Raw genomic sequence first — 24,729 nt, 5'->3', positions numbered from 1 at the left:
AGTGAATTTTTGCCTATATTTTTCCTCCCATTTGGTCAATTCAGTTTTTCAAGGCATTCTTCTCCTCATTGAATTTTTGTACCTCTTTAACCATTTGGCCTAGTCTATTTTTCAAGGTGTTATTTTTCTCAGTATTTTGTTGTTGTTTTTTTACTCGTTTACCATGCTATTGACTATTTTATCATGATTATCTTGCATCACTTTCATTTCTCATCCCAATTTTTCCTCTCCCTCTCTTGCCTGATTTCTTTTAAACTCCTTTTTAGGTCTTCCATGTTCTGGAAGCAATTAAAATTTTGTGGGTGGTTTTGGAGGTAGGAGTTTTGACTTTGCTGTCTTTTGAGTATTTGTTCTTTGATTTTCCTTTCCACCAAAGTAATTTTCTATAGCAAGACGTTTTTTTTTTGTTACTTGTTCATTTTCCCCACCTATCCCTTGAATTTTAGGTCTTTGCAACATTGGGGATCTGATTCCAGGGTGGAGGGCATTCTGTTCTAAGCTTGAGGGTTTTGTGAAGTTCTCTTTAGGGCTACTTCTAGGAACTTGTAAGTCTTCCATTCTTCCAAGGTGGTATAATCTAAGGAGAGATGTGTTTGCTACACTCCTGGCAAGTGTTCTTGTCTGTGAGTGACCACAGGAATCTTTTCTACCCTGGAACTATGATGAGGTTTCCCACTCCTCTGTGGTCACACACTCTGATGTACTACTGCTCCTCCTCAGTGTTGGGGCTACCACCCAGCACTGTGACCCAGATCTGAGTATGGGCAAAACCACAAAGTCCTTCCCCCAGTGCCAAAAAAGAGATCCCTATAATCATCTTAAGACAAGTTGTTCAACACCCTTACCTGTGGCCTGAGAGCTCCAGAAGCAGCAACTGCTACTGCTGATTCAAGTCACTCAGAAAGCCTGTACCTGGTTGTCTGGGTCCAGGTTTGTGCTAGCACAGCCTTCACTGGACTGCACTCTACTCTCACCCCAGTAGAACAGATCTTTTCTACCAGATTTCTAAGTTGTCTTGGGCTGGAAAATTGTTTCATTCTGGTCTTTTTTGGGTTCTACCACTCCAGAGTTTTGTTTTAGGGCATTGTTTAAATGTCTTTGGAGGAGTTTGGGAGAGAATTCAGGGGAGTCCCTTCCTTCTCTTCACCATCTTGGCTCTACCTCCAAAAGAGAGATTTCTGAGGAATTTATAAAAGAAAGGAGAGATATAGGGTAAGAGTTATTGAGGATGGATTTGATAAAGTGAAGTTTGGGGTTTTTTGGGGGGATAAGGGGTTAGAAGGAGGGGGTGATATGCCCATGTTTGTAGGTAGCAGAGAAAGAGACAATGGATATGGAGAGACTGATCATAAGTGAGAGAGTAGAGATGATAGAGTGGGCAATCCCTGACAGAAGAGGGGAAGTAATGGAAGAAGTAGTTCATGGGAAGTGAGAAAATTGAGAAATTGTGAATTTAGGGTATTTAAAGGAATATATATATATACATATATATATATATATATATATATGTCCCCTAGTATGAAGGTAATAGATTAAATTCTACTTTTACCATTTCTTCAAAGATTATGGGGTTCTCAGACTTTCTTCTATCTTGGTCCTCTTTTCAATCTGGGGAAACCTTATGGAACATTTCTCAGAATAGTGTTTTTAAATACATAGTAAAAAATAAAACATAGAGTTGGAAAAGAAACTAAATTTATTAAATCAAGTTATCAGAATACTAACAAAAAAATGATTGGGAACTTCAGATTAAGGAACCCTCCATATATTTTCCTCTCTACCTGGTCAAGGGAGAATTCAGGAGATATTTCTATTAACTGAAGGAATAAAAGTGTTGTTTATTTTTTCTTTCCCTCTTTCAATTACCCTAACCACACCATGGAAGGTTTCTATCTGGGTTGATGTGGAGCCTGGGGCATGAATTAGGCATTGTATAAGAATGATATGAGGGGTGGCTAGGTGGTGCAGTGAACAGAGCACCAGCCCTGGAGTCAGGAGGACCTGAGTCCAAATGTGGCTTTAGACAGTTAACACTTACTAGCCATGTGACCTTGGGCAAGTCACTTCACCCCAAATTACCCTGCCTTCTTCCTTCCAAAAAGGAAAAAATAAAGGAATGATAGGGAAAAATAAAGGAATGATATGAAAAAATTTAATTTCTGACGTTTTGTCAGAATTGGATAGTTAAAGAAAAACTGATAAGGTTTCTCATACAGATGGAACTAAAGGGCTTTAGACTAAAGCACTGTTCTAAGGTTATTTTATGATACAAAGTCTAAAAAGATTATTTTGTGATACAAAGTCTAAAATGGGGTTTTGGGAGGGTTGTGCTCAAATTATTCTACAACACCAAACATAATTTAACCAGCGAGGAACATGATGTATGAATAAAGTACTTAAGGTAGGCTAAACAATGTAACAATGAGGGGAACTTTTTTTTGAGGGGGCAAGGCTAGACAATCGAGGTTAAATGACTTGCCCAATGTCACACAGTTAAGTGCTAACTATCTGAGGACAGATTTGAATTCTGATCTGCCTGACTTCTGAGCTGGTTCTGTATTCACTGCAAAACCTACAGAGCCTGTAGTGAGCATTTAAGGTAAGGAAAAGCAATGACTTGGTTAGAGACACTAGTAAAGAGGCTAGTGAGGGCTATGGAGAGCAATACAGAGGAAATTCTTCCATATCAACTGGGGCAGGTACAACTGACAGAACAGATTGGTCACCACTTCGCAAAACAGCTAAGGAATACTGCGAAAAAATGATTATCCCAACTGTGAATTACTTAGTTATTCTCAGTAATATATTAATCCAGGACAAATGTCTTATGATGAAAAATGCTATCTACCTGCAGTGAAAATACTGATGAAGACTGAACACAGATCAAAATATGCTTTTTTAACTCACTTTATTTTTCTTCTTGTTCTTGTTTTGTCTGTTTTCTTTCACAACATTTCTAACATTGACATATGTTTTGCATGACTGCACATATATAACCTATATCAAACTTCTTGAATTCTAAATGAGGGGGGGATGGAAGGGAAGGAGGGAGAGTATTTGGAACTCAGAAATTTTTTTAATGTTAAAAATTGATTTTACATGTAATTGAAAAAATAATATTACAGTTACAGGAGAGGAACCAGAAGCCTGGGGAGGTAAGCTACCACCTTTTTTTTTTTTCCTCTTCTCCGATTTATTAAAGAAGGAACCAAGACCATTGTGGTGTCCAGAAGAATAGTTCTACAGCAAAGAAAGATGATGCTTAAACCCTAGGAAGCCAAAGAAGAGAAGGGAACAGGAAGGCAGCAGTGATGCCAGCCAGAGCCAGGGAGGCTGTGGTGGCCAGCTCAGGCAGAATCTGTAAAGTGTAGGTCCCAGGTTCTAGCTGCAGCAGTAAAGGGAGAAGGAAGAAAAAGTTCCTGGGCCAAGGAGCCAAGGAAAGAGTGGGAAAGGATTAAGTTGAGGGGGCTGTTTGGGGGACTGCTGCTGAAAATGGTCACATATGTCATAAAAATCAGAGGTGGCATTTGATTTCTGGACTCCCGAGTCTAGCTGATTCAGTGGTGAGAGCACTGCATCTACAATAGTCAGGAATATGAGTCTTCCTGAGTTCAAATATGGCCTCAGACACTTAGTGGCTATGTAACACTGGGCAAGTAATTTTTATAATTAATGACACTTTATTATTAATGAAAAACCCTTTTTGCCTCAGTTTCCTCATTTATAAAATAAGCAGGTGAAGGAAATGGCAATCCACTCTAGTATCTTCGCCAAGAAAACTCTAAGTGAGGTCACAAGGTATTGAACACACACACACACACACACACAAAATGACTGAAAAACAGCAACTCCTAACTCTGGAGCCAATATTCTTTCTTCTATGCCGTGTTGCACTTGTTGTAGACATTAAATATGCCACAGGCTGAGGCATTAATGATTATGTTGACAGGGTGTTGTTGAGTCATTTCCATTGTATCCAACTCTCCATGATACCATTTGGGGTTTCCTTGGCAAAGATACTGGAGTGATTTGCTATTTCTTTCTCCAACTCATGTTACAGATGAGGAAACTGAGGCAAACATGGTTAAATGGTTTGCTCACAGTTACCGGCTAGTGAGTGTCTGAGGTCAGATGTGAACTCAGATCTTCCTGATATTTGCCTGGTGCTTTATCCACTACAATTGATAGTATCCACTACCTAGCCTCCTTATTTTGCCATAATCACCTCTAAAATGTTATATATCCTTACTCTTATTCTTGTTTTATGTCATTATATTGTAATGGAAACATGTCAAAACTTCTTTACATCTGCTTTTGGCTCTCTAAGACCTGCAGTAATGTTGGACCGAAAGAAAAAGTATGCTAAGCTGAAAAGTTCCATATAATTTAAAATAGCCCAAATAAGACATTCTCCACATCCTAGATATAATAATTTAGTGTTTTAGGACTTCTAGATTTGGGGGATTCATGGTAATATCTAGCCTAAACCCTTAAGAAGATAATAGAAGTATACTTCAATGGATGAACATAGAGGGCACCTTCTCAGATGTTGACATTGTGGTTTCTTTTTCACTCTGGCAGGCCAAGTATTTCCCCTCATGAGGCATCCCCAGGCCCATCATGGTGTCATCAAACAGCAGTGATACCATGGATCCTATTTTCATTCTGAAGGGTTTTCCAGGACTTGAATCAGTTCATGTCTGGCTCTCTATCCCCTTCTGCCTTGCTTACCTGGTGGCTTTTGGAGGGAATGTCAGTATCTTGGCTGTCATCTGGACAGAGCCCTCTCTTCAACAGCCCATGTATTACTTCCTGTCTATTCTGGCCTTGACTGACCTGGGCATGTCACTGTCTACACTGCCTACCATGCTTGGAGTTCTGTGGCAGTATACACGGGAGATACAAGCAAGTGCCTGTTATGCACAGCTCTTCTTCATTCATACCTTCACCTTCTTGGAGTCTTCAGTGCTGTTGGCCATGGCCTTTGACCGTTTTGTTGCCATCTGCTTTCCCCTCCACTACTCCACTATCCTCACCAATGGTGTCATTGTTAAAATAGCTCTGGCTTGCTTGCTGAGGAGTATGGGGGTTGTCTTGCCCACACCCCTGCTTCTGCAACGGTGTCATTACTGTCGTGCTAACACCCTCTCTCATGCTTTCTGTCTTCACCAGGATGTACTAAAACTGTCCTGCTCAGATGCTAGGGTCAACAGCATCTATGGATTATGTGTGGTTATTGTCACCCTGGGCATAGACTCAGTCTTCATCCTACTCTCCTATCTGCTGATACTTTGGGCTGTGCTGGGCATTGCATCCCATGAAGAGCGGCTTAAGGCACTCAACACCTGTGTCTCCCATGTCTGTGTGGTGCTTATTTTCTTTGTGCCTGTGATTGGTGTTTCTATGGTGCATCGCTTTGGTAGGCACCTATCACCTACCATACACATAATTATGGCTGATGTCTACTTACTTCTTCCACCTGTCCTGAACCCTGTTGTCTACAGCGTCAGGACCAAGCAGATCCGTGCAGGGATCATCCGCAAATTCAGGATGAGGAAATAATTTTAGGGGGCACTTTCCTCCCTTGAACTCCCAGCAACTCTCCATCTGATGGTTATGTGATTAATACTGATTTCCCCAAGACTGATGATGAATTATTATTTTCAATGAGAGACCTTTCATTGAATGTTGCTTCCCCTGCTAAATGGCTCCCTTCTCACCTGGGACATCTTCCTAAAATGATTTTGTAGCATAGAATACACCTTAATGTTCAGAAGTTTATCCAACTCTTAATATAGAGCCAGAACTTTGGCACCTTGAAAATTCCAGATCCCTGGTAGCATGATAGTTGTTTCTACACTGTACCCATCCCTTAGCTATTGAGAAGTGTCTTTCTGTGTTGTCTTTCCTGGCCCTACCCCTACTTCTTCCCACTGTCTCCTGATAGGAACTCTGCCAACACTGGCATACACATTCCTACCCAGAAGTAACTAGAGCTTAGTTGATCTTTAATATCCAGCTTTAATATCAGCCAGTGGAAAGAGAGGGCAAATGATGGTGATAGCTGACATTCATGTAGTTTTCCAAAGTTCACCTTACGTTCAATACAGTGCCTTACATATATTATATCTTTTGGGAATAAATATTTGTGTCATCATTGCCGTGCCAAGTACTGTGCTAAATGTCTTTTCTAAATATTATCTCAATTGATCCTTAGAACAACCCTGCCATTATTGTCCTCATTGTACAGCTGAGGAAACCGAGGCAAGCAGAGGTTCATTGAATTGCCCAGGGTCATGTAGCTTTCACAGGTCACACACAGTTTCATTTGATGGTCATAACAACCAGTGCCCAACCAGAATAACCATCCCAACAACAGACAGGACTTCTTGGTATCTATCTCTTTTGTTCTTTACTTTATTTATACATTTTATGTGTTATGATATTCGCTGGTCCCTCAAATGTTATTCCATACTTATGAAACAAATCTGTGAGGCTAAAGTATATTGCCACCCTTTGGTTTTGATCAGATTCCTTGTTTCTTATAGCCTGCCCTTTCTCACTAATGACCACTATTCAAAACTACCAATACTATGAATAATTTGGATGACAGCTCACTAAATGCTTGCCTCAATCTTGCTTAGATGAAAACAATCTGCCACTTTTTTGATTATTTATATGTCTTCTTTAGGTCGGTTAGAAAGTATAAAAGGGGCAGAATCATTAGAAAAAAAGTAGATATCTCTTGTCATAATTTGTGAAAGGGGCTAAGTCACTTCATCTTTCTTAGCCTCAGTCTTCTCGTAATACCTACCCCATGAGGTTTTTGTGGGGAAATCATGGTAGAAAGTAGAGCTATTATTCTGACTTATGCTAAGGACGTTTAATAATTATTTGTCATTTTATTATCTACAAACTCTATCCTGATATACAGGACTCTTCTTACACACAGAGGAATAAAAATTACAAGGAGTTTTAAAGAAATTTTTAGACCTTACAACTTGGGGAGGAAGATCTGTCAAAGCATTAGTTCATAGCCCTATAGAAAAGCCTAGATTAGGGGCAGCTAGAGGGCACAGTGAATAGAGTACCAGCCCTGCAGTCAGGAGGACCTGAGCTCAAATCTGGCCTCAGACACGCTTACTAGCAGTGTGACTTTGGGCAAGTCACTTAACCCTAATTGCCCTCCAATTAAAAAAAAAAAATTGATTAGCCCACAATGACCCAGAAATCAGAACAAAAGGAATTAACATAGGTTCTGGGATATAATTAGTTAAGTATGATACCAGTGAAAGAGATAGTAATAGGGCCCAGGTAAAAAGATAGGGGCATTATACGAAATAACCAGAGAAATGGCTTTTTTATGTCTATCACTTTTGTACCTGAGAAAGAAAACTGAGTCAGTGTGAGTCAAAGGAGCATAGGATAGATATTTTATACAATATTTCATGTCTTATTCATGAAATATTTTATGTCTTATTCATATTTTCTTTTTCATGTATTTGTTTGTTTACTCATTCATTCATTTTTTCCTATTCTCATCAATACATGTACACATAAATCAATTTTTAAAATCAGCATTCTTTTTTTTTTACAGACTACTATGCTGAACATGACTTTATTGAGAGTCTGACTTTGCTATGAACAGTTGGGGGGGAAGCATATACGCATACTTTCATAGATCCATTGGCTTACTGTCCAACATATTTTACTGTCTTAATCTTTGTCCCATAGACTTTTGAGACAAAATTCATACAAGTAGTAATTTCCTCAGTATGTAGATTTTTTTGGTTGTTATTGCTGAGAAAATGCATGTAAAATGATTTGCAAATCTTAAACCACATATATGTTATAAATTGTTATTTTGGTCATCTAATGGTAATGCAATTTTGAATTTGAAGATCCCTTTTTTGGAAAAAGTAACAGGTACTTAGCACTTACTAACTGATGAAGCCTCTATTGGGGAAACAGAAGGTCTGAACTCCTGTCTCCTGTTCCTGACATAACAGGAAGGGGTTGGCTGAAACAGGAAGCTAATGCTATGTGTATATAAGGAAAAGCCCCAGAGAGGCACAGTCAGAATTTCTTGAGACTAAGATCTGGTGGCAGAGCAGCTACAGAAGAATGGAGAATTGAGCCAGAATTTCCTGGGATCTTGTCATGGTGCAGCTTCTTCTGAACGGAACCCCAGAGCCCAGGATCCAGGAGCCCAGAAGCCAAGAACCCAGGTGACTGAGGTATGACAGGCATGCTGAGACTTTGTTTATTTGTGCCTTGGTTGAACCTTGAATTCCCTGGAGCAGAAATGGTGAAAGATCTGACATGGACCAGACCCTGTGAACTTCAGTGTAGAGCAGGACCTGCCCAGAGAGCTGGTCAAGGAACTGGAAGCTGTCTGGCAGTGAACCTATGTGCTAGTCTGGTGAATCCAGGTAGAATCTGGGACCATGGAAGGGGATCCAGGGAATCTGAGGACAGGACCCAAGTCAAGATGAAAAGACCTATCCTTGGGTACTGAGTAATTATGGAGTTATAGTTTACTAGTGACCTAAGGGGTGGAGGGGTTTGTGTATGATACTTAGTAATTGATTGATGAACAAGTGACTGATTGAGTTAATCAAGACTTTGCCCCAAGAGTGGAAGACTTTGCTGAATAAATGACTGATTGAGTTAACTTAAGAGTGACTATTTTACTTTGAGACTATGTTGTGAACATTATATTGTGACTATTATATGATTGCTACTGATAAGTGACTGATTGAGTGAACTTAGTTGCCCCATAAGTGGAAGACATTGACTATTGTACTCTGAGACTATGTTGTGAATATTATATTGTGATTTTCTGTGATAAGATGTAATATTGTGAATGCTGTACCTTGATTCTCTGTGAAAGTTTTGCTTGGATTTGTTATGGAATAAATAAAGTGATCACTTTACTTTATAATCAAAACCTTAAAAGCTGTTCACAGTAGCATTCTTCTGGAAAGCTGCTTCCGCATGGCACTACAGGTCATTGTTCTTATATTTAATCAAAATCATATATCATTATTATTAATATTATTATTAGTTTTGAATATAAAGTAGGAGTCAGGCTTTGTGTTAATTACTCAAGATACAAGGATGACAAAATAAAAAAAAATAAAGAAAAATAGTCCCTCCCTGCCCTCAAGGAGCACACAGTCTAATGGGGGAGACAGCTTACAAACAACTAGGTACAAATAAAAAATACAAAAGAAAGAAAACAAATCATGAATTAAAAAAAAAACAATATCACTAAAATCCAGAAAGTATTACTTCACACTCACTTGGTTAGCTTCTCACAGCACCTTCTTCTTATGTTCCTAGATGCTCAGAGTTGTTAGATCTCTCCTACCCACACAGATAAGGTGGGGCTCAAGTGAGGCCAAAATAATCTTATTAAGGCATAAGAGCAAGCAAATATTATCATGATGAAAGTTCTGGATTTGAATCAGAAAATATGGATTTATTCTCTGTCACTTAGTGTGCTCTCTATTTGACCTTGGAAAAATCATTTCAGTTCCACAGGTCTCATTTTCTTCATATTTACAATGAAGGTTTAGGACTCAGTGACCACTACAATTCCTTTTAGTCCTTGATCTGGAATCCTATTGATAAAGACCTCATAATTTCAGTGGAAGGCCATTCTGATTTTGAATACTCCTATTTATTAGGATAGTTTTAGCTTAATAATAACTTAGCTGAAATCTACCTTTATGTCCCTTCTAAATACCTTTTCCCATCTATACATAAACCAAGCTTCTTCTCTCTTCTATTTGACAGGCCTAAACACAGGGATTCCTTTTTATCTCCAGTCATTATCTGTATCATTTCATCAATTTTCTTCTGATTCAGGAAAACAAACAAACAAAAGTTAACTTAGGGACTTCATTGTCAATGCAATAATATATGTGAAGAGTCCTTGGGAAGAGATTAAAATGCTAAGTAAAGGTGAGATATGAGCATTACTATTAAGAAGAAAAGGTATAGGGCCCCTTATCCCTTCTGCTTCTTGAACTTTTTCAGAATGCGCAGGCGAATCTGCTTGGTCTTGACACTATATACAATAGGGTTCATGAGTGGTGGGACAAGCAAGTAGACATCAGCCATCAACACATGCACCACTGGGGAGGCATTCTGCCCATAGCGGCGGATCATGGACAGCCCAATCATGGGTGTGTAGAAGGTAAGCACAGCACAGATATGTGAGATGCAGGTGTTGAGAGCCTTGACACTCTCTGCCTTGGAGGCAACACTGAGCACTGTGGCTAAGATGAGCATATAGGACAGCAGAAGCAATACTGAGTCTAGTCCCATGGAAGAGATGACCACCAGAAGGCCATAGATGCTGCTGATCCTCCGGCTGGACACTGTCAACTTGATGAGATCCTGGTGTAGACAAAATGGGTAGGAGAGAGTATTGATGGTACGAAACTGCAGCCTTTTCAAGAGGAAAGGGACTGGGAAGACCAGCATAAGGGCTCTTCCAGCACTGGCTAGTCCAATCCTAATAATTACACTATTGGTGAGGATGGCTGAATAGCGTAGTGGTTCCCGAATGGCCACAACACGGTCAAATGCCATGGCCAGCAACACAGCTGACTCAATGATGGAGAACACATGGATGAAGTACATTTGAACTGCACAGGCAATGAAGGAGATCTCCCGGGCATGAAACCAAAAGACACTGAACATAGTGGGCAAAGTCACAGTAGACAGACCCAGGTCTGTCAGGGCCAACATGGACAGAAAGTAGTACATGGGTTGGTGGAGTGAGGGCTCTGTCCAAATGATGAAGAGGATGGTAATGTTTCCTGCAATGGAAATGATGTAGATCAGGCAGATGGGGAGGGAGATAAAACTATACTTGGACTCCAGGCCTTGGAAGCCTGTTAAAAGGAACTGAGGATAAAGGGCAGAGTTATTGAAGACAGACATCACATTGGCTGGAATAGATTCCTTTCCTGGAAAGAAAGATGAAAAGTCACTATGTCCTACTGTTCTGATCCGCAGATGAGTATGAAGGGGAAAAAAACACCATCATTTGCCATTATTTGCATCATCATCAATACTTTCATTGCCATTAGTCCTATTATGGTCTATATGGAGGACCTTATACATATCCAGCATACCACTAAGCCATAACAAAATGACAAAAAAGGATATAACCTGATCTCCACCTACTAAGAGGGTCAGTTGGGAAGAAATAATTTTCATGGAAAAAAGCTCTCAATATTTTGTTTCTCTCCCTAATACTGCATGACAGAAGTTAGAGAAGGGAATGTGTTGGAAAAAAAAACATCTTTGATATAGAATAGGGCTCAAAACTTCTAATCAGATATCATCAAAGTTAATTTTTATAGCAACCTTAACAAATGCATATTTTGCCAGGCTAGGATCACAGAATATCATCAGGCATATCTAATAAATATGCCTGTATCAGAAAGTGGGAAGAGCAATGCATTTGGAGTTCAAGGCTGTATCTTCTATTTCATTCCTTTATACCCTTGGACAAGTCACTTTATCTGAAACTTAGTTTTCTTATTTGTAAAATGGAGTTATTGGTTTAGATGTCCTTCTTGTTAATTATATGAATTTTCCCAGAAATGTCTATTTTAGGAAGATACTCATAGTCAGGACTATCCACTGTGATTTGTACCTGATAGGAAAAACCCTCATTTAGCCATGCAAACTAAAACACGTGGCAAGAAAAATAAACAAATCCACTACCTCTGTGGATGAAATCTCTTACTGTAGGATGTGGTCCCAATTTGCTATCTCTGAACTGCTCTTCAAAGATGCTCCATTGATTTCAGGGTCCCGCAGGACAAGCACAGCTGGTCTAAATACATACCAGCATCAATGGAACTTACAAGACTCTTCTATATTTATCTTTGACCACTACCGTGAATCCATAAGGGCAGTTAATTGAAAAGCAAAGTGTGTCAATGGGTCAGAGTGCTAGAACTTGAGTGGAGAAGAACTAATTTCAAATCTCAATTCAGATTCTGGGCAAGTCAATTAAATTCTTATGATGAGGTGTGGGCTCTGGGAACCCCCTTGAGCTCTCCTCGAATCCTTGAGGTGCAGGCTCTGGGAACCCCCTTGAACTCTCCTTGAATCCTTGGGGTGCAGATTCTGGGAACCTCCTTGAGCTGTCATTGGGTCTTCCCATATAGGGTATTTGTATGAGGCCAAAAGTCTTTTTTTGTGGCTCTGCCCAAACCTTTGTTACTGGCTTGGCCCTCCATTATCCAGCTACCTCCCACCTGTGATCCTCCCAAAATATCTATATCAACATAAAAATGTCTATATCAACTGAAATCAACTGTTACATCCTTGAACTGTCCTAGCCCATCATTGTCTGGTAGCCTCCAGAAACTTCACTCATTTACTGGAGTTTGGCTTCATTAACTACCTTCCCCAAACTCATTACTGGAATCTGTACATTGACTCCTTCTGAAGACACCTTCCTTCAATCTCCTCCTCTAGACCACCCCTAGATTCCTCCCAGAACCTTTCTGTATACAAGACCCCATCTTGCCTTCATGTGGTGTGAGAGCACCATAGAATTATTTAGCACAGACTTGCTCTGTGGCAGATGATACTGGTCCACTTGCCCAGTGCAAACATCACAGATATCAAGGCTCCTTAAGAGTCTACCCAATACGATGAACTTTTAATAAACATTGCTTTTCTTTGACAGAGAAGTCTTCAGCTGAATTCATTTGGCAGGACCCAGAGTGTTGGTATTTTGGGGGTCTCGTGTACCCCTAACCATAGACCTCACCATTTTTATGATGATCTTTTCACTTACAACTTCAATTTTCTCATCTATAAAATGGGGGGCATTAATAACAAATAACTTGAAGGGTTGTTGTGAGGATCAAATGAGGTAAAATATATAAAGCACTTTGTAAAATTTAAAGTGGCATATAAATGATTGCTGTTTTTATCTGGGTGGCAAAGTAGATAGAGTACTAGGCCTGGAGTCCTGAAGAACTGACTTGTGTCAATCAGGGCAAACCACTGATGCCACGCCTGCTTCAGTTTCCTCCTCTCTAAAATGGGAATAATAATAGCACCTACTTCCTAGATTTGCTATTAGTATAAAATGAGATATTATTAGCAAAGTTCTTTGCAAATCTTAAACCTCTAAATTAATATTGCTATTATTATTTCATAAACTGACAACTCCAGGTTACCTGATATTCACAACCTGGTTTTCCTAATATCAAATAATAATGCAAATATAGGTTTCTATTAAAAAACAATCACAGTCTTCAAATTGGAAGTTTTTTGCTGTTCAGTTGTACCTGACCCTTCATGACCCCTATGGGGTTTTCTTGACAAAGATACAAGAGTGGTTTGCCATTTTCTTCTCCAGTCATTACCATTTTATAGTTAAGGAAGTTGAAGAAAACAGAGGTTAAGTGGCTTGCCCATGGTAACACAGCTAGCAAGCATGCAAGCTAGAAAGCATAAGTCAGGCTACATTGGAACACGTCTTCCTGAATTTAGGTGCAGTGCTCCACCCACTGCACCACCTGTCTTCCTCAAATTGGATGGACATAAGAGGATATGACTTGCAACTTGTGTATGAATAGGCATCCACTCTACAATATGCTTAACAACTGGTTCTTGAGATTCTGTTTGAAGTTTTCCTTTTGCCTCCTAGATGAAATAAAAATTCCTACCTGGAGTTTGCAGACCTTCACATCTGTCTTCAAGCTATCCTTTCAGACTAGTTTCTGGTTACTCACCTTCACAGACGACCTTGTAGTCAAACTGGGTAACTTGCTTTTCTTCATCTATGACATTGTCCTTCCTTGTTGACTTTGTACAATCTGTCCACCATGTTTAAAATGTCACTCTTCCTTACTTCTGTCTTGGAGTGCTCATTTGCTCACCTCCTTCACAAGGCTTTCTTCATTTATGTCCCAGTCAGTAGCGCTCTTCCTTCCCCAACACCAGAAATTACTTTTCATTTATCTCACTTTTACTTTGCATTTTCTTATGTACATTAGTAACAGTAACCCAGCCCACCCCCTGCCACCCTCTGTCCAGCCTTCCCCCAAGTTCTCACCATATAGGCTCCTAGAGAACAGGGACTGATTTATTTTGATTTATTGTTTTTCTTTGTATCCCACTGCTTAATGCAGCTCCTGGGACACAGTGGGAGCTGAAAACAAGATCTAATTGAATTAAAATCTTTTCATAATTTGTAATGCATTCCATCTGAAGCAGCCGATTCAGTTTTTGGACTGCTTTGATTAAAGCAGCAATTTAAATTTTTAAACTGCCTTGAATGCTAACAAGTGGTGGGGTGAAAGGACCTGGACTCCTAAAAGGAAAAGACCATGTCTTTGAAAGATACCCAGTCCCTGAATTTTCCCATACATTTCAGTATCCCAGATCACTGACTTCTCTGCCCAAGGCATGTGACACACACCAGTCCATCTAGATAATTTAATCAGCTTACTTGAACTTCTTTTCACTGTCACTCTTGCTCCTTTGCAGTCTACATATTATTCCTTTCGCTATGGTACTTACCACCCCTTCATCCCATTCAGATCCTTTCACTGCCCTTTTTGTACATAAGCATCAGTCTCACTGTCATTACAAGTTGTAGATTCCCTGCACTGTTGGCTCTATAATAAATCTTATCATTTGACTGGAAGAAGTTTTGAACATATGAAAAAGGTTTGAGCACATGAATTCATTCAAGGCAGATGCTGCCCCATACCCTGACATTCTAGGATTCCCAGCAACCCCAAACCTCATCAGGTTGATACACTGATCAGTTTATATTTGCAACTTTCCTTTCCTCAGCTCTGTATTTCCCCAATCCACTCATCCAATACTGCTTGATATTCACCTAAATTTCCTCTTTATCTTACCCAGTTGATGGTGCACATATGTCTAGTAATGTATACACGACAGTGAAGTCTCACCCATTTATAATACTTAGGTATTCTCAAATACTTATACAATGACAATCTCAACAGCACATGTTTACAAATAGTTTTTTGACTTGCTATCTTCCCACTCCATCATAAAAGTAGGAACTGATGTTTTGCTATCATGTTATTGAGGTCTAAGGTTTAGGGGTGCCCAATACCCCAAAATACCAATATGCCGGATACTGATGAATTAATTTGACTCAAGTCTTCTCTCAGCCAAAGTAAAGCAAAGCTTATTAGATATTCACAATAATGGGTAGACTCTTAAGGAGCCTCAGTATCTGACGCTTGTACTGGACAAGCAGGCCAGAATAATCTGACAGTTAATCTGTGCTTGATAATTCTCCAGCTCTCTCATGGAGGTAAGATGGAGCTTATACATATAGATTGTGGGAGAGTCCTAGGGGTGGCCTAGAAGAGGAGTTTAAAGAGAGTCTTAAGGAGGAGTCAAATGATTGTGTTCCCTCCAATATTAACTAGTTATAAGATCTTGTCTCTAGAGAAAGGCTTCAGTTAACTTGTATTCAAATGGGGGAGATAGTATATGCAAATAAGAATGTAAACCATTAAAAATACAGAATAGAAATTAACCTTAGAGGGGAAGGTGTTAGCAGTTAGGGGTTGGAGTCCGATCTGGAAAGTAATTTTTTTCACTTGAGCTAAGTCTTGTTAATAGTTTAGTTAAATGACTATAATAACTGAATGGAGGTTAGCTGATGGATTTAAGTAAGGAGAGATTTTCAATTAGAGATCAATAAAAAGACAACTTCAAAAGTCCAGGTGAGGGTGAACTAAAGTTGTGGCTTTGTGAGTGGACAGAAGGGGATTAATGTGAGCTATATTGTAGAAAGGGAGAAAAAATTACAAGATCTGGCAATGAATTGAATATGTCAGGGGAGAGAGACTCAGGTGTCCAGGATGCTGTCCTTTATCCTTATAAACCTGAAAGGATAGAGGTCCTTTGGTCAGCAATGGGGAGGATTTGAAAAGAACCATAATGGGAGAAGCAGTTTATGATGAAGGAATGGAAATCAGGAGAGATATTAGGGCTGGATAAATAGATCTGAAGATAACATACTTAGTGAGAGAGACTGTGATTTAGATATTCACCAAACCTTCCCCCATTTCCCTAAGTGGACAAATCCAACTTACAGGGCTTATTGAACACAGATATCTCCCCTACAGTTACTTTTAGCTAGATTGTCTCAGGCATTCTGTTCTTCCCTGCTCCCCTCCCAAAGTGATCCAAGCAAGCTGTTTATCTCTCTGCTTCCAGTTTTAATAATGCTTCCCTCAGGCTCAAAGGCCCTGCTGAGGATCTCCCATTTACTAAGCCTCCCAAAAATTGTCTGGTCATTCAGTCAACAAGAATTTATTAAAGTACCTACTATGTGCCAGACACTGTGCTAAGCACTGAGGACACAGAGAAAGATAAAAACAGGGTCCTGATCACAAAGAGCTCACAGTGGGGCAGCTCAGTGGTGAAGTAAAGAGACCTCCAGCCCTGGATACTGGAGAACCTGATTTCAAGTGTCCTCAGACACTTGCCATACCTACTAGCTGTGTGACTTAACTGTGATTGCCTTGCCTTCCCCCCACAAAAAAAAACACAAAAAGAGCTCACATTCTCAGTGTTCAAGTAGCTAAGCATATAAAGCAGTATAAGCATATAAAACACATAAATTGCAAATGCAGGTGATTTTACACGGAAGGAACTTGCAGTGGGGGTATGGTGAGGATAGGAAGACCTTCCTGCAGGTGGTGGGGTTTGAGCTGAGTCTTGATCAAAGCTATGGAAGCCAAGAGGCAGAGATGAGAAGAGAGCATTCTGAGCACAGAGAAAAGCCAGTGAACCAACAGGAGTCAGGAGGACTAAGGAAAAAAGGTTCCTCCTGAGGTAGCTGGTGGCAGGCTGGATAGAGAATAGGTCCTGGAGTGAGGAAGATCTGAGTTCGAATTGAGTCTCAGATACATAGTAGCTATGTGGCCCCAAGCAAGTAACACCCTCTTTTTTCTCAGTTTCCTTAACTGTAATATGGGAGTTATAATATCACCAACCTTGCAGGGTTGATGTGAAGATCAAATGAGATAAAACTTTTTAAAAGTGCTTAACACAGTGCCTGCCACATAATAGGTACCTTATCCCTCCTCACAATACTGCTATATTCCCTCCTCAAAATAAACCAAAAGAACCCTCCCCATGATACCTCTGTGCATCCACTGGTTATGCCTAGACAAAGAAATACATACTTGTGGGCTTAGTTTAAGGGCCCTGGAGCCCTGTTCAGCTCACCTTCTTCCCTCATTTTTTTTCCCTCTGTCAGAAATAGACCAAGTAGACTGGCAGCTCCCCAGATTCTCACCTTTATAGACATTGATCCTGGTGGGAAGAACAGTATGGGCAAGGAACTACCTTTGAAGAGAAAAAGGTCTTGAGAGAAGAATAACAAAGAGAAAACAAGAGAGACTCATGTCTCTGAATGTTTACGCAACTCACCAGCTCTGTAAATCTCTATCCCTTAGCTGTCCAGGAAGCTGAGAAAGTGCTATTTGTGACTTCAGTATGTCACAAAGGCAACCTGTAGAGTTGGGAGAACAGTACCTTCCCCTCCAGGGACTGTGCTCTCCCTCCTGGCCAGCCCTTGACCTCCAGACCAGTTTCCCAGGAAGAAAGGAAATCTACACTTTCTTATTAGGTCCCTCAGGCACCTAGAATTATTCCTTAGAATAGAACCAATTATCTGTTTTCAGAAGCTTTGGAAACTTCTGTGTTTCTGGAAGGTAGGAAGAATAGGAAAGAAATTATAGAGAATGAAGCAGTTGTGTGAAAAGAACAAATGAATCAAAAACAAAATGATCTCTATAATAAGCTCCATAAAGAGCTGCTGAGGACAGCCACCTTTTGTGAGAAAGGAAGATATTTGATGAAATATATGGGTAGCTAGTTGGCACAGTGAATAGAATGCTGGCCCTGAAGTCAGGAAGACTCATCTTCCTGATTTATATCTGACCTCAGATGCTTACTAGCTGTATGACCCTTGACAAGTCACTTACCTCTGTTTGCCTCAGTTTTCTCATCTGTAAAATGAGCTGGAGAAGGATATAGCAAACTTTTCCATTGCTTTTTCCAAGAAAACACTAAATGTGTTCATAAAATGTCAGATATGAACAAATAATGACCGAACAACAACAATTAACGTTATGTTGTATGTTTAATGTCTTCTGAAATGTAGAGGAATCTCATTTCAGTTCTTTGTGAAGAATAATACCCATCATTATTAATTGTTTACACCTTTGTCTGTCTCCTCTTCACTTGTCTTGGCAAGATCATGTTTATATGTGTGGGAAATGGAAAGCATTATCTTCATGAAATTCTATGCACTCCTGGAGCAAAAGCTTGAGGAGTAGATAGCATTTAGAGAGGTGTTTTAGATCAGGAACTCGGAAGCTTTTATTTACTATTTTCAGTGTCTGGTCTAGTCAATGGATGCCTCCTCAGAATGTTTGTCACCTAACATGCTTGCAGGAAATGCTAAATTTCAATTAGACATGCGTGAAAATAGTCATTTTTCCCCCATACAAGTTCATATACCCTTTGAAGTCTATCCATGAACTCCTTGGGGATCCCTAAAACTGAGGTTAAGAGACCCTGGATTAGATGCTGAATGAGACATACTCTCCGTGAAGACTTCCCAAATAGGAAAGAGAGAAATTGGAACAGAGCCCTGGGTTCTGTGAAAGAAGTACACAACTAGGAATCCTTTTTCCTCCTTCCTCTTCCTAGTACCTTAACATTATACTCTTTCAAAGTTTTCTTTTAAACCCACCCTTTTCCTGGGGAGCATTAGATCAGAATTTCTTCCCAGGACCTTTCCAAACTGTGAGCTCATCTCCCAAACAACTGGAGCAAGGATCTGAGCTTGTCTCGCAGCCAATGGGAGCCAGGGACAGCCTGAGCCCCCCTCCCCCCCCACACACATACACCTAACCAATGGGAGTGAGGGACAGTGGGGGAACTATGACCCTTCTCTATTAGGGTTTTAAAACCCCATTTGTTTGTCCCATGTTTGGTGCCTCCTCTCACTGATCTGTTATGGAGAGGACTACCCTTTTCCCACGGGGTAAGAGAATAAAACTTCCCTATTTTTATCCTGAGAAACCTCTGTGTTCTTGATTAAATTTTGAATGAGGTTTTATATCTCATACAGTATTCTTTCAAGACAAGAACAGCAAAAGGAAATGTGCCTGGAGAACATAATTTCCCATACTCTATCTCAAGGAACTCTGTTCTTCTATGCATTATAAATAGCATCTCTGTGAAGAAATTATGTTGAAATATAAAATATTAAGTTTCTTTGTATCCCCAGCACTTACCACAGTATCTGGCACATTATAGACAGTTAATAAGTGTTTATGACTGTCCCTGGGCAAGTCATTTAACTTCTGTCTGGCCCCATGGGGATAATAATAGCACCACAGCACAACAGCTGAGTGAAGATGGGATAAGGTTAACATGATTCTCTATCTTGACCTGGTTCTTTGCCCAAGACAAACTTTACTTTGCACTTTTTATGTCTGGTAGAATTTTATGACTATTCTCCATGCTTCTTTCCATAGGTTCTTCCCATTACAAACCCATCCCCTCAATTTAGGTTCACTTTTCTGACCTTATTCCTAATTATCTAAATTTGTTTTCTTGGTAAAACTACTCAGTGTCTCCATTTCCTCTGCTTTTTCTCTGTCTTTGTACCATGCTTATGCATCACCCTGCCTTCACGACAGTCATGTCCTCTTCCTCCAATGTTGTAGTTGGATGTTGATGTCTGATATATCTTGGCACTTAATCCTTAACTCATTGGACATAGTTAAAAAACAGAGGCTCAGTTATAAACGGTTTTGAAAGATCATTGTTTCCATGTCATTGCCTCTGATCCAAATAACCAGTTCACAAACCAAGAGAGAAGGTGTAGGAGTAACGTTAAAATAGACTTGTCTTCTTACGAGATTTCACACCCATCTCCTTGCATGAGACATGGTTTATCACATGTCACCAGGAAGTTTTTTTGTTTGTTTCTTTGTTTTTCCTAATCTTTGACTTAAATCCTTCCTGACAAAAAGACCATTTTTTCATGTTCCATTTTCAGTGGAAATGGGGAAGAGTAAGGCTTGTTGATTTTTACTTTACATTATCTGTTAGATGCATCCTACTTCTTGTTGTCCTAGATACCCTTCTTTTCCAGGCTCTCATCATTTCAATTTGGAGTATTTCAGCAGTTCACTCCACTTATGAAATATCTAATTTTCAAGGACTTTTTATTTCTTTTTGTTGTTTTGTTGCTTTTTTGAAGGCGGAAGTTGAGACAACTGGGGTTAAGTGACGTGCCCAAGGTCACATAGCTGGTATGTCAAGTGTCTGAGGCTGGATTTGAACTCAGGTTCTCCTGACTCCAGGGCCGGTGCTTTATTCACTTCACTGCCTAACTGCTCCTTTTCATTTATTTTTCTTGAACCAAAATGGTCCTGTAACTTTCATGCTTTTATTGTTTTGCCTTCTGGAGCCAAGCATGGGGAAGAAAAAAAAAAGTATAATTTCTCTTCAAAATTACAAGGCTTCAGATGCTAAAGATAATGGTGAGGTATCTATTGTACTACTAACATATATATATATATATATATATATATATATATATATATATATTTTTCTTTTTCCTGAGAGGAAAGCATTAATCTTCCACTGATATTTGTCTTTACATCCATCTTCTGTACTTGAAAAAAATGTTGTAGTAAGTTACTTTGCATACATGTTGGTCTCATTAGATAACTTTCTTCTTGAATTTTTCATCAGAATAATATATTTCTAATTTTTCTTAAAAATTTATCATTCCTTATAATTTTCCTGAATTCTTTCAATTTGACATGTCAAGATATTTTGTCTCTCACTCTAATGCTTTTTTCACTTCCCAATTTCTCCATCACTATGCTTCAAGATTAAGTTCCTCATTTTAAACAAGAATTGGGTTCAGAATAGCAGTCTTATTGTGGTTGCCCTGATCATTCAGCTGCCGAATTTATTAAAAGAAGTCAAGAAATAGTTGGCTGTTCTGTTTGTGGCATATAAGAATATTTCATCAGGTATTAAAACAATTGAAAGGCCCAACACTTCAGTAACATCATTTCTCCATGCTAATTTGGGAATCTATTGCATAAAATAATTGTCTATTTCCTCTTTCTTTTCAGGCAGTGTATAGAATTCTCCTGTGATCATTTCATTTCTTGCTTCTTCCTCCACTATGCTTCATCCAAATAGCCTTCCTACCTCCATTCCTGGATTTCCTCACATCAGTACATTTTCTTAATGCCCTATGCCAAGCGACGCCATGGTTCTTTTTGTGTATACTCTTCTTTTGGAATAAGATAAGATCTTCCATAGTCACGTTATTGAGTCTATTGCCAGAAAATCTTAGTGATGTCTATAATGTCAAATTTGCCTCTTAGTTATAGGATCTATTGTTCACTTTACTTGCCATTCATACTTTTTTATGTTTTGTTTTTTTTTTTATGACTGTGCCCTCAAAGCAGACTGTAAGACTGAGATGCTACAAAGTATGGATCAATTCTCTGTTGCTCGTGCAGATTTTCCATCAGAGAACACCACACCATCCATATGTTAGATGCAGCAAATGGAGAAATTTTGAATGTTGTGTATAAATTCACTTACTTCTCTGTATACTTTCCAGGGGTATACACAAAGATGATAAGGTGGACACACACTGCCAAAGCTAGATCAATATTTGGGAGGCTCCGAAGAAAAGTGAGGGAGACAAGAGGTATTAGACTGTCTACCAAACTGAAGGTCTACAGAGCCACTGTGTTTTCCTCATTGTTGTATGTCTGTGAAACCTGGACAGTCTACCAGCACCATGCTAGGAAACTGAATCACTTCCGTATGAATTGTCTTAGGAAGATTCTGAAGATCATGTGGAAAGATAAGGTACTGGACACCGAGGATCTTTCTTGAACTGAATTGCCAAGTATTCAAACTCTACTTCAGATAGTGCAAATCTGTTGCGCTGGTAATATTATTTGAATGCTAAAAGTATGTTTGCAAAAAGACTATTTTATAGAGAACTTACACCAAGCACAGAATTTGTATATCCTAATGTTATCTAATTTGTGTGTATGTATATGCATATATTGTGTGTATGGATATATATGTATGCATATGTATACATGCAGATATACATACATATGTGTTCTTTTGTGTGTGTATGTGTGTGTATTTTTCAATATCTTTATCTATGGGAGCCACTGGCACTGGACCATCCATCATGGAGCATCTGTATTAAAGAAGGCACTGTGCTCCCCGAGCAAAGCAGAATAGTGGTAGTTCAAAAGAAACATGAGATGTCCAAATTTAGAGACATCTTTTCTCCAAACTTTCATACTGACTATTTGTACCAGACCTGGAGTAGAGCCTTCTGTGCTCATATAGGTACAATCAGTCACTGTTAGAACTACACTGTATTTTGACCTCAACATAGTGATGTCATTTTGGTCCTCTGAGAATGAAGGACAACAACCAACTTGCCATTTGTTTATTGGCACCCAAAATCATAGATTTTATAATTCACTCTTCTCTTCTGAAAATTCACAGGCAATTTCATTCCTTTTCTTTGTTCTATACTTAACATTTCTTTGTGGTAACTAAATTGGTAGATGTGCATATAAATAATTTTCTTTCTCTCATTTATTTATTTATCTATCTATCTCATTCATTCACTCATTCATTCATTCATTTATTTATTAATAAACTTGCATGTATCTAGGCAAGTAGCATCTTACTAGCTCTTGTTATGTATATAAGTGTAGTCCATTCTTGGCAAAGACCTTATATTTGAGAAGGTTTCCAAAAATCCAAATCCTTTCTCAGATAGGAAACTAACATTATTTGGGGATTGAATGCAGTAAAAAAAGTAAAAAAGATTTAAGTAAATTATTCTACTTATTATTTCCTACCACTTAGAATTTCACTAAATATTTTTTATGATTAGCTACCACTCCAGAAAAAAAAGCACAGAATTTGTAAATCCTAATGTTATAGAATTTGTGTGTATGCATGTATTGTGTGTATGGATATATATGTAAACATGCAGATATTCATACATATGTGTTCTTTTGTGTGTACATGTGTACACATATATGTCTATATCTTTATCTATATACATATATACTTACTTGTGCAATTATTTATTCATTCAATTATTAATCTAATAATTTGGTTATTTACTTATCTATTTATTCATTTATTTATTCATTCATTCAGCTATTTACTCATTTGTTTGTTTATTTATTAATTTGTGCTTATAACGCATATCCAACTGAGATCTCAGGAGCAAGAAGATCAAGTTGTTGGGATTCATTAGCTCTGCTTCTCAAGTTCATTCTCTACCAACTTAATGGATAGTACAGAGACCTCTGGTACTGTATTAAGTTGTGAAGGTGGCAGCTCCTTAAATGGTTAATGATGATTACTTCACCAGCAAAATGACTTGTGAAGATGGCAGCATCAAAATCAGTCAATCAATATTTATTCATTAGGCCTCTATTATTTGCCAGTAAGCCCTGGGGATACAAAAGACCAAAGCAACAACAACAACAATAAAAGTCTCTCCCCTCAAAGAATTTACAGTCTAATGGAGGAGGCAACATACAAATGTTGGATGTTTGGATAGGAGGAGCACCTCTGTTGTGAGGGCTTGCTGAACTGTTTTCAGTTCTGCTCATATTCCTTTGCTGTCCACCTGACACTCAATTCTCATCTTTGGTTCAAGAAATTGTAGCATTTTAATTGGCCACAACCTAGTAGAACTGCCTTTGACTGACTATACCTAAACCAGATTGAGGATAAGCAACAGAATTCAGACCTGTCAGTGAGTTATAGGGATGTCTACCTGAAAGGATGTGAAGACTTCCCTTAACAGCATGGGCCAATAAGAATCATTTGTTGCAATTGCCACAAAGGTAGCTAATACCATTACTGTGGAGCACTTAGAACTTCCTCAGACATTGAAGATGACAAGGTCATTTCCTGCATCCTAGGCCATCTCCAGTCATTTTGACTTTTATCTTGTCACTGGAGTTCAATGACTGTGGAAGACAGACTAAAGCTGATGACTGTGCAAATCTGCCTCACTTAAATCCAATTCATGAACTAGTGAAGACATCATTCTGTGATAACAATGGTCCTTTTTGAAAAATAAAGGGTGGGGCAGGTAGATAGAGCACAGACCCTGGAGTCAGTAAGACCAGAGTTCAAATCCAGCCTCAAACACTTACTAGCTGTGTGACACTGGGCAGGTTAACCTTGATTGCCTCTCAAAAAATAAGAAAAGGGGTGGCTACGTGGCACAGTGAACAGAGCACTGGCCCTGGAGTCAGGAGAACCTGAGCTCAAATCTGGCCTCAGGCACCTAACACACACACACACACACACACACACACACGCACACAAACACACACACACAGAAAACTAGCCATGTGACCTTAGGCAGGTCACTTAACCCCAATTGCCATCCAAAAAAAGAAAAAAATAAGAAAGGAAGGAAGGAAAGAAGAAAGAGAGTGAGAGAGAGAGAGAGAGGAAAAAAGAAAGAAAGAAAGAAAGAAAGAAAGAAAGAAAGAAAGAAAGAAAGAAAGAAAGAAAGAAAGAAAGAAAGAAAGAAAGAAAGAAAGAAAGAAAGAAAGCTAA

At 39.0% G+C, this 24,729-nt stretch overlaps 2 protein-coding genes across 2 annotated transcripts; one reads left to right on the top strand and one right to left on the bottom strand.

Moving 5' to 3' along the window:
* Positions 1–4,620: 4,620 nt before the first annotated feature.
* LOC138177668 (olfactory receptor 51L1-like) lies at positions 4,621–5,562 on the top strand. Its single transcript, XM_069108880.1, has one exon. It carries the CDS (start codon positions 4,621–4,623, stop codon positions 5,560–5,562), a length of 942 nt encoding a protein of 313 aa, XP_068964981.1.
* Positions 5,563–10,014: 4,452 nt separating this feature from the next.
* Positions 10,015–10,956, bottom strand: LOC138177667 (olfactory receptor 51L1-like). The gene has a single exon (XM_069108879.1). It carries the CDS (start codon positions 10,954–10,956, stop codon positions 10,015–10,017), a length of 942 nt encoding a protein of 313 aa, XP_068964980.1.
* Positions 10,957–24,729: the final 13,773 nt, after the last annotated feature.

The sequence above is a fragment of the Petaurus breviceps genome, unplaced genomic scaffold (assembly GCF_028583685.1).
Source record: "Petaurus breviceps papuanus isolate PSGF00001 unplaced genomic scaffold, PetGlider_PUasm1.0 90444, whole genome shotgun sequence".
Lineage (NCBI taxonomy): Eukaryota > Metazoa > Chordata > Mammalia > Diprotodontia > Petauridae > Petaurus > Petaurus breviceps.
The sequence above is the reverse complement of the archived record's forward strand: the minus strand, read 5'-3'. Positions and strand labels throughout refer to the sequence as shown.

Coding starts and splice junctions, on each gene's coding strand:
- LOC138177668 (XM_069108880.1), top strand. CDS start 4,621: ATGGTGTCATCAAACAGCAGTGATACCATGGATCCTATTTTCATTCTG.
- LOC138177667 (XM_069108879.1), bottom strand. CDS start 10,956: ATGTCTGTCTTCAATAACTCTGCCCTTTATCCTCAGTTCCTTTTAACA.